The sequence below is a fragment of the Pygocentrus nattereri genome, chromosome 7 (genome assembly GCF_015220715.1).
Source record: "Pygocentrus nattereri isolate fPygNat1 chromosome 7, fPygNat1.pri, whole genome shotgun sequence".
Taxonomy (NCBI): domain Eukaryota; kingdom Metazoa; phylum Chordata; class Actinopteri; order Characiformes; family Serrasalmidae; genus Pygocentrus; species Pygocentrus nattereri.
In genome coordinates, this window is record NC_051217.1 from 36,983,746 (window position 1) to 36,994,857 (window position 11,112).

At 39.2% G+C, this 11,112-nt stretch overlaps 1 protein-coding gene across 3 annotated transcripts in view; it reads left to right on the plus strand.

Moving 5' to 3' along the window:
* Positions 1 to 10,515: 10,515 nt before the first annotated feature.
* kirrel3b (kirre like nephrin family adhesion molecule 3b) overlaps positions 10,516 to 11,112 on the plus strand; it is a 288,479-nt gene continuing 287,882 nt past the window's right edge. For all 3 annotated transcript variants that reach the window (XM_017709076.2, XM_037540070.1, XM_017709077.2), the window contains exon 1: positions 10,516 to 10,897. In XM_017709076.2, the coding sequence (XP_017564565.1) occupies positions 10,855 to 10,897 (43 nt within the window). In that variant the 5' untranslated portion in view covers positions 10,516 to 10,854. The remainder of the gene's footprint in view (positions 10,898 to 11,112) is intronic.

Consider the following 11,112-nt stretch of genomic DNA (forward strand, 5'->3'; position numbering starts at 1 on the left):
AAAATGTCTTGCATCATCTTATTTGCTGTAGCTGCACGTATTGAAAAAGTCCATAAATGTTGCATTAGCTGTCTATTACAGCGTACTGGAGCTGAAATTTGTGGTTCAAATGTTATTGGACAAATTAACATATTCAGAAGTTAAGCTGTTATTTTTAAATCTTGGTTGTAAATCTTTTGCAGTAAATTGCCTGAAGTCTTGAAACCCTGGACATCACCAGATGCTGGGTTTCTTCCCTGGTGAAGCTCTGCAAGGCCTTTAGTGCAGCTGTTCCTGCTTGTTCTTCAGGCACTTTATCTTCAGCTTTACTTTCAGTCAGTGAAATGAATACTTGATTGGCTTGAGCTGAGGTGATTGCAACATTCCACATCTTTGGTTCAATAAAGTCTTGGGTAGAGGTTCAGTAGGCTTGACGTCATTGTCTGTCTACACTGTGAAGCTGGTACTTTGAAGCATTTGTTAGAATTTGATCTGAAAATATAAGCCTACACTTTAAAATGCATCCTGCTGCTTCTGCCAGCAGTCATTTTAAATTCAATCAGTGAAAGTCAAAATCAACTGTACATTCAAGGGAACCAGGTACACTGACAGCCTTGACTGTGTCATAACACTACCTCCACCATGCTTCACAGATGAGGTGCTTTGGATCATGAGCAGTTCCTTACCTTATTATACTCTTTTTATTATATCATTCTGGTACATGATGATCTTTGTTTCATCTGCCCATGAGATATTGTTATAGAGCTGTATATGTATATACATGTATATACAGCTGTATATGTGTATATACAGCTGTATATGTGTATATATGACTAGCAATGACAGGGTTTTGGACTTCATATTGAGTGTCTACAGCAACAGATTCCAAATGTGAATGCCACACTTGAAATAAAATCGGGCCATGGAACAGCTGAGTAGTCAAGTATCCAGTTTTTTTTTTTAAGCCTGTGAAAATGGGGCCAATTTGTATGAAAATGGATGTTATTTATACCCCTTTGGATGTAAATACCCTCAAATGAAAACTACATTTTGAGGTCATATTCATTCATTATTTTTAACTTTAATGTAAAACAAGTATAACTGAGCAAGCAAACATTGGTAGACCTGTACTTTTTACCTACGTCAACTCCAGGCACTTAACCAACATTTGAATTAACATGTGTAATTTAAAGTAGACATTTATATGTTTTTTTAAGACTTTGTCATTATAATACACTCAAATATTGAATAGATTGTGATTTTCTGGGCGTTTGCACCCATGCTGTGTGTATTTTAATACTTCATTATAGAGGTTGATGAAAGAGTTTCAAATTAAACTCTCTAGAAACTTTAGAATACCCCAGAATTTGAGCACCTGTGCCTCAAAGAGTCTTGGCACATCCCCTGGTCCCCACTCAACTAAGCATTACATTTTCTGCTCTCTTTGTTCCCCTCTTCTCCCATCCTTCTCCTCCTCCTCCTCCTCCTTTTATTTTTACTGAACTGATGCTCAATTTGTTCCAGGTAATTTTTAAGCGTCCGAGTTTCAAAGGTCACTTTGTGGCTCTGTGTAATTAATTAAATTAGTCCTGGGCGGGGGCCGTGAGATGTATGTGTTGTGCGGCACCTTGAGATGAAGGCATGAGAAAGTGCTGCATAAATAAGATTTATAGCCCCATTCACCCCAGCAAGAGAACACTGCGCCGGCTGCCCGCAGAATGCGGCTGAGCTGCCGAGACCAGCCTAACACTGGGATCAATTTCTCATGGCTGCGTTTGGCCCTTTTGTCTTTAATAACACTCCTTTGGCATTTATGTATTTTTCCCTGACACATTTATATGGCAATTTGTTAATGAGGAGAATCCCCAAAGTGAATGAGAACAGCTTGCATGATGAACGCTCCAGGTTACAGTTTCTCAGTTAGCAGAACTCGTATGTGATGATTAGCTTATGTTGAGATAATGGCTTAAATTCAATGTTGGGGTGATGGAACTTCTATGCCCTTGGGCCACTGTGCAGTTCAAGTTTGCATATTTTATATGTAGGGCTGTAACTATTAGGCTAGTCGACGAAGTCAATTAGTTTATTCTAGGGTTCGGCAACATGTGGCTCTTTTACAGCCCTGGTGCGGCTCCACAGCGGAATTAGACTTAAAAATAAAATAATCCTCCTTTGCAGTAGAATAAAGCTCTGTTGATCGTTCAACACACTTTTGATAATAAATGGTCTTAAATGCTGGAGTTAATCTGCTTGTTCTCCCTTTAACCCTGAAGGTTGATGCGCACACTGCTGGTCACCATAGCAATGCAGATAACAGTTTCAGCTGGCTAGTAGCTAATAAAAAGGTAAAGCGAAAGATTCAAGATGAAAACCAATACTCTGGAGAAAGAATGGACTTATTTGCATTTATAATCACTGCAGCTGGTTTCCTGATATGTTTAATCTGCAACAAGAAACTGTCAAACACTATAAAGTTACGATGCTGAAGTCAGTTTCTCAATCACCAGCTTCTCATTTGTAAAAAGTCCAGAGTTGAGACAGTTTACAAGACTCTTCTGAAAAAGTATCCCATCAGAGATGCCAGAAAAGCAGCTGTAGCGGAGCTAAAGCTTAAAGCAGAGTAAATTAAGTCTGTATTTTCACTTGCATTTTTTAACCAATACTAGTATATTAGCACACGATGATACAGATTTACACCGAAGGTGGTAAAATGTTACTTCAATAAATGGACATAAAATGTTGTGGCTCCCAAGGTGGATGGACTTTTTTTGAAAGGACAAAATGACTCTTCTTGATATTTGGGCTGCCGATCCGTGTTTTATACCCATATGAAAAAAGTAAAGTATAGAGCTGGAACTACAATGCTGACAATCTCAGAAATTTATCTTAGGTCGTTCATACCACAGCCAGGTCTTCATTAAGGTTGTACACACTCGTCAGTGTGGTTTAGGACACTGTATGACCCTTTGAGAATTATAAAATAAAAAAAAAAACTGTAGCTGGATGCCATTTTATACAACTGCTGAATTCCACCATATGGTTTATACTGTAAATTTACGATTATTTTTTTTAAATTTCATAAACGTATATCTTTAGTTTGAAGATTTACTCTCATTTAAAAAAAATATTTGAATACACATATTAAAAGTGTATAAATACAGTAAATAAATGATTTAAAAAAGTAAAAAACACAATTTCTTGTCACTACCGATACACAAAGTCCATGGGCAAAGCCTTATTTTAACCACACCCCTGCATTTTGGAGCAGGAACTAAGACTACCTTATGGCCAAATGCCAAGCAGTTAGTTCTTATAATTTGAAATAAAGACTAAGAAATCAGTGTGTAAAATTAAAACAAACTACAACTAAGCTAACATTATATGTGTTTTATTGAAACATTATGATTTTGTGTTTGTACAACTGTGTTTGCTAGTAATGTACTGGCTAGCATTTTCCACCCAAAATTTGCTAAAATTGTTACTACTGAAATAGTCACTACTGACTTGGTACAGTTTCAGTAGTGTTACAATTGTTTGGGCAGTAGCAAAATAGGATAACGCCACTCCAAGCAAAAGGATTTCAGTCTAAAATCTAAATCAGTAAAAAGTTCATTTCTAGCAGCCTTTATCCATTTAGCTTGATTTTCCCCCATTAACAACTCACTAGCCCTCCTTTAGAGTTTTATAGCCATCACCTCTGTAATTTAACCCATGCATGCAGTGAAACGCCACATGCACTCTAGTGAACACACAAACAAGGAGGCAGTGAGCATACTTGCCCGGAGCAGTGGACAGCCCTATCCACAGTTGGGGGATAGGTGCCTTGCTCAAGGGTACCTCAGTCATGTACTGTCAGCTTAGGGGATCAAATCGGCGACCTTCCAGTCACAACTTCCAGCCCACAACTGTATTATGGTGGAAATAGGAAGTGGCCAGGCACCTCTTAAACTGGCTGTAATGGGGCAAACAGAGAGGAAACACCATTATGATTTATCAACAAATAGTCCATAGATTGTACAATTACAGAAAGGAGTGTTAGCTGCACCCCTAACTGTAGAGTGTAAGACGATGGTGGGGTGCATGAAAGTCAGTGAGCATTATTTGCTAAATTCATACCAGTTTGCTGAGCTGCTAAGCCTTTATTTTTTCCCTACAGTGGTTCTGAGCGGTGCATGTGTCTACTTGATGCATATGAGTCTCTCCCAGTCTCTCATATTCAGCATGTGTGTATCTATTGCAGTGCATCTGTGTCGTGACATCATATCGCTGGGGTCAAGAATGGACTCGGTTGTTCAACCAAGCCAATCACCAAGGGGTTAGAAGGAGACATTTCTGTGTGGAAAAACGGCCCATGCAGCCAGGAATAGGAATCATAACAGTCTATGCAATATTCAAATACAGGTAGAGTGCTTGTGTGTGTGAGAGAGAGAGATGGTTAATTTCCATGTTTTCTAGTAATCTCAGTGCTATAGACCCACAGAGCTACAATGTGTCCTTACCGCCTCTTTAACCACTACAAAGATAAACATTTGGTAACTTCAGTTTGAGGGGACATTGTAAAGCTTGGCTTAATTAGGAGTAGTCCATAATTAATTGACTGCTCACTACTGATCTTATCAAGCCAATAACTACCAATTAAATAGCTGCTTATTACTATGTTCTAGGACTAACTCTAGTGAATTAGAGAATTCTAGCGAACTATTATTGTGTTCTTATTAAGCCTTATAAAGCCTATAGCTGGCAACTAATCCATCAAGTCAATAACTATTAATTTACCAGCTGCTTATTACTATATTATCAAGACATAACTAGGGTGAATTAAGCAACATTATAAGGCCCTTATGAAGCCGTATCAAGCCATTAACTGGTAAATAACTCATAAAATCAAAAACTACTAATTGATTTTCTGCTTATTTCTACAATATGGAAGCAACTAAGGTAATTTAACCCACAATCTATGGCACTGAATGCTAAGTGTCTATTGTTTTACTTATATAGCCTTAGCCTATAAATACCAATTAAATAATAAATAAAATAAAATAATAAATACCAATAGCTGGTAACTAACTTATCACGTCAATGACTACCAGTTAACTAGCTGTTTATTAGTATATTATTAAGAAGTAACCAGGCTGAATTAAGCAATATAGTCTATGGAACATGGTAGATGTCCATTATTATGCCCTTACCTTATGCCTAAGCCTTATCAAGCCAATAGCTGGTAGGTAACTAAGCCAATATCTACTAATCAAATAACCCTTTTGAGCCAATAACTGGTAAATAACTCAAAGCCAAAAACTACTAATTAATTATCTGCTTATTACTACATTATAGGATTAAATGTGGATTAAAGATAATCTATGGCACAACATGATATGTACCCTTTATTATGACCTTGTTAAGCCTCATCAAGCCAATTGCTAGTAACTTTTCAAGCCAATAATCATTAATTAAGAAGCTGCTTATTAACACATTATAGCATTAATTGCCTATTGGTAAGCTCTTCTTAAGCATTATCATGCCAAATATCTAAGTATCAAGCTGTGTATTATTACATCATTAAGCAGTAAATAGGATGAATGAAGCACTTTCCAGTATACTGTAGAATTTTGTTGTGCTATAGTTTCAACACTTGATCTCAGAGAAGGATAAACATGATAAATCCTTTCGCAGGTCGTGACATCTGTCGACTATTTCTGGTAATGGTAACCTGACATTACTTCTTTACTAACCATAACTTGACAGCCAAAATATGTCTTTCACACTGTTTACTCCTTAATAATGTAAAAAATGACAGCTAATTACTTGCCAAAGACAGGTTTATTAAGACCTACTAAGCACATAGCAAGGGTATTATAATGTCTCCCTATATTGAAGGGCACCCAACATTTTTCAGTAGCAGACCCAAATTTCAATTCTCTAACATTTCTGACCCTGTTGTAAACACAAATATTGCCATTTCAGACTTCAGAAAATTGGCAAGACGTAGGAGTCCTGAGAACATGGCAAACATGACACAGGAAAAAATCAAACAAAGAAAAGAAAGCGTTCTCATGAAATATTGATTCCCGTCTTTTGTTTCGGCAGCTAGACGGAGCGGTCTGTGGGCATTTTCGTGTTTTGAAATCTGCTCAAATGAAAGCATTGATTGTCAGAGCTAACAAGATCTCGAGGCTCAAGACCACATCGAGAAGCTTACAAATAAACTTTCCCATTGCTTCAGAGAGCACCTTGAATTGGCATTCTAGCCGACAGGTCCATATCTCACTGCAGCTTTAATGAGAAAAAGACGAAAAGAAAGGGAAACAGATGGGTAGATGGACAGCAAGTGAGCAATATAGAGATCTTTCAGCAAGTGCTGGCAGAATTATTCGATTAAATGTGATTAAAAATGGTAACGCTTTGTTTCACAGTCGCCTAAGTTCTAGGTATGAACCAGAAGAAACTCTGATGTGGAGAATAAAGTTTGCCAGGACAGTGTTGAGTAGGGGGATGTCTCACAAAAAACAATTTAATAAATATGATTGCCTTCTTGTCCAGCATTTATCTATTCACCTGAAAGCTCTGAACCTGTTAAATTATTCTAATTATGATGTTAAAAAAGTGTCCCTGTTTTAAAAATGTAAAAAGAGCCACGTTGTCCTTTTTATAAAAATCGAACCACTTTGTCAGCCGCAACATTGTACACCTGCTTTACAATCTTGCCTGTTAATATGTCTCAGTATGTGCTAATGTCCTAGTATAGGCTAAAAAAAAAATTAAATATAAATGAACTCCGACTTCCTACGCTCAGCTTTAAACTTCAGCCCAGCTATAGCCACTTTTATCGCATCTCTGGCAGGAAACTTTTCCTCAAAGGTAGAATACTTTCTTCTAAAATGTTTGACTTTTATGAGGCTGAAGTCAGCTTCTTATTTACCAGCTACTTGTTTGAATTTTCTCATTCCACCTTAAATGTGCAGCAGTTACATGCTTCAGGCACCATTAAGGTGGAATGTGAGAATGAGAAATAGGGGAATGAGAAACTGACTTCAGCTTCGTGACTTAATGATCCTTACATATTAAACATATTGGGAAACCAGCTGGAGTGATTACAAATGCAAATAAGTCAATTCATCTCCGAATTATTAACACCTTAAATCTATCTCTTTACTATTTCGTTAGCAACTAGCTGGACAAGACTGTTGTCTGCATTGCTATGTGAACAGAAGTCTGAGCACCAACCTTCAGGGTTGAGGAATTAGCAAATAATGCCAGACCATTTATTGTTAAATCTGTGCCAAACAATAGGCAAGACTTTAAAAGGAAGATTATTTTATTTTTACCTAATTCTGCTGTGGAGCCACAACAGGGCATTTAAAGAGCTGCATGTGGCTCTGCAGCTGACCCCTGCCCTGAGAGCTACTGAAACTCTATTAATTTTAGATAGTTGAAATGGCAATCAATGGTGAGTACCTACTGATAGTGGTCCGTGAATTGATTACAAGGGTCAGATGCCCAAGGCTCATCGATGAACAAGGGCAGTGTAATCTATCCCACCTGGTCTGCGCTGACAGAAGGAATATTGTGGTGCAAGTCATGGACATTTTTATTGATAGTTACCAAAGGAATGTGTCAAATCACATAAATGCTTATAGGGCTGCACAGCTGCAGACCAGTCAGAGTGCCCATGCTAAACATTGTCCACCCTTAAAAGTTCCATTCCCTTTTACATCACCTGGATATCCAGGTATGTGTACATTTACCTGGGGAAATGAGGGCACCAGGATACAATGTGGAAAGAAACCAATCCAGTAAAGGGAGATATTTGATATTCTGGGCTTAATTTTCTGCTGGGTCCAGTCATTCATGTGGACAGCAATTTGACATGTACCACCTACCAAAATGATGTTGCACACCAGGTACACCCCTTAATGGGAATGGTATCCCCCAATGGCAGTGGATTTGTTCAGCAGGATAATGCACCCTACTACACTGCACATATTATTTAGGAATGGCTTGAGGAACATGATGAAGAGTTGAAGGTATTGCCATACCAGTCTTGCTGAAATATGCAAGGCCTTCCCTGAAAAAGACGTTGTCTGGATGGGAGTATATGTTGTTCTGAAACCTCTATATACTGTTCAGTATTGTAAGTGCCTTTCTAGATCTTTAAGCTGCCCACGACATAGGCACTAATGCAACTCCATACCATCATGCAGGCTTTTGAACTGTGCACTGACAACAAGCTGAATGGTCCCATTCCTCTTGAGTCTACAGGACACGGCGTCCGTGATTTCGAAAAAGAATTTCAAATTTTGATTCATCTGACCGCAGAACAGTTTTCCATTTTGCTTCAGTCAATTATAAATGAGCTTTGGCCCAGAGAAGAAGGTGGTGTTTCTGGATCATGTTGATATATGGCTACTTCTTTGCATGATACAGCTTTAACCTGCATTTGTGGATTGCACAGCAAACTATGTTCACAGACAATGATTTCTGAAAGTGTTCCAGGGGCCCATGCAGTGATTTCCAGTGCAGAATAAGGCCTGTTTTCAATGCAGTGCTGCCTGAGGGCCCAAAGATCACAAGCATCCAATATTGACTGTAGGCCTTGTCCCATGTTTACCGGGAATTCTAGAGATTCTCAGAATCTTTCAATCTCTTCAATCAAATTTCTAATTTCACAAAATAAAGACATTTACATCAATAAGCTATTGAATAAAAACATTATGTATTCACACCTTTTGATTTTTACAAGGATTTGTACAACTGTACATGTGCTGGCAAGCGTTTTTGAGTTATGCTACCAACAGTCACTACCAAAACAGTTTATTTCATGTAGAGTTAAGATTGTATTGATATCAACAAAACAGACTGTTCAGTCATTTGTTTTAGTGAAATAAAAATATTTAAGACACAGAGTCTCTCTAAAGTCAGTCCAATATATACTATCCTATAATATCATTTTAAAGGTGGGTTAGAATGTATATGTAAAATTGAATTTGCCATATTTTTGGTACAAAAAAGGAAAGGAAATGTCATAAAAGGACCTCAGGGGAAAACTTACATACAAGAGAAACGTAGGAAAGCTCCATGTGTGCAAGGTTTTATTTCAGCTCGTTATGTTTGGATTTCACTTTGTTTCATTGATTACCAATCAGAATTAATAGTGGTAGCTCTAATTTCAAATGTATCTGATTTCAGCTCGTAAACTTCAAAAACTAGTTTCTCACCAAACACCCATACACACACACACACACACACACACACACACAAGGTTCAAGATTGCCCAAGCCGTGTTATTATTTATAAATCATTTACACAAATCCTTAGGAGATTTCTTTGCCCAGCAGGACTTTAAATAACATGGTTGTTACTTCCAGCAGTGTTTCGTAGACTTGGCCTGCCCCGTCATGAAGAACAGCTGATCCAGGAGGCAGAAAAGGCTTCCTGAAATATGTAATGTGTGAAACGTTGCTTGTTAGCAAGCCATGCATTGCAGAGATTAACAACATCTACATTAGAGGTCAATCCAGTGATGGACTAGAAATCTATTTCTCTCATTTCGAAATGCGCAGCTAATGAATCGAATGGGACACTGAACTAAAGTTTTGTGTGCTCACTCCTCCTCCTCTGTCTCGCTGCTGACCGCGGTCACACTGATTTAGGCTCAGAAGGCCCCGTCACTCGGGCTATGAGTGGGCAGCGTGCCAGAGAGGAAAGCTGGGCTTTTGTTTGTTTGTGGGTCTGTTCTGTAAGGAGCCCAGGGCCCAAGCTGCTGCCTGTTAAGGCTAATTGGAGCTGCCCGCTCGCCTGCCCCCCATTTCTTTTCGCTTTTTCCTCTTCTGCTGCTTTCTTTCTTTCTCACTCTGTGTCTTTCTGGCTAGCATTTTTTCTTCTTAGATTCTCTTCCTCTTAGATTTCCTCACGCCTTGTTTCTCTTTCTTTCTTATTGATTTTCTCTTTGCTTTTTTTTCTTTCTAGAGTTTTTCTTTCCTTCCCAATTTCCTTCTTTGTCTTCTTTTAGATTCCTACTTTCCCTCATCCTTTTCTCTTTTCTTTTGCGTCTTTGCATTGTTGCTATGTTCTTTCTGGTTAGCAATCTTGGTCTACTTTCTTTTTTTTTTTGTTTTAGATTTTCTTTACTTTCTAAAGCCCCTTTTGCATTTTTTTGTTTCTTTCTTTCTTTTTCCCCCTTTACTTTCTTGTTTTTTACCTTCTTACCTTCCTGCATCCCCCTTCGTTCTGTTTCCTTTTAGACTATTTTTTTTTTTTTCCTTTTCTTCTATTTCCCTCATATCATTTTTCTTTCAACCTTCTGATTTCCCCATCCTTTTCCATGCGTTGCATCTTCTGTCTCCTCTCTTTCGCAGCAGCCCCTGTTCTCCCAAATCAGCTCCTGCCTTCTGCTACACTCAGCTCCAGCCAGTGGGAGGGGCCTCCCGACAGCTCCACCCCTGTCTTCCACTGGCTCCTCCACTGAGCGAGTGAGAGAGAGAGGGAGAGAGAGTGGGACAGAGGGAGAGAGGGAGGGGTGAGCGAGAGAGACACTGATGCTCGGAGAATGGAACGGCAGAGTGTGTGAAAGACGCGAGAGCGTGAGAGAGTCTCTGACACATCAACAGGAGAGAGTCTCCCCTTCAAAAGAAAGACTGAGAAGGAGAGAAAAAAGAGAGACCAAGAGAACGAACAAGACCTCAGAGCGCCGAAAGAGGTGACAACAGAGGCTGCTTCTTCATTAAGAGGATTCAGCGAGGGACTAAGATCAGCGGCTCTGCTCCCCGAAGATTGCTGTGCGAGTGTGCGCGAGTGCATGAGAACTTCCTAAGGTCTCGCACACGCCCCCACCCTTCCAACCCAAAGCTTCAGAGGTCACTGCCCCCTTCTGCTGAGATGATCAGGGGGACCCTCCTGCTCCTGTGCCTGACAGGTCACGGTAAGCTGCCGGGGTCTTGTTTTCGGATGCTTGGTGCTGTCTAGAGTGTCTGTCGTTTCTGTTGTTAATGCATTCGCACTGTCCAGGAGAGTTTTGGGTCAAGTCTCTTAGAGCCAAAATTGATAGATAACATTGTGCTTGATGGTTCAGGGCTGCTCAGGTACTCATTTCAACAGCCAAAATGAATGTTTTCAGTGGTTGCGCTGTTTGCTTTT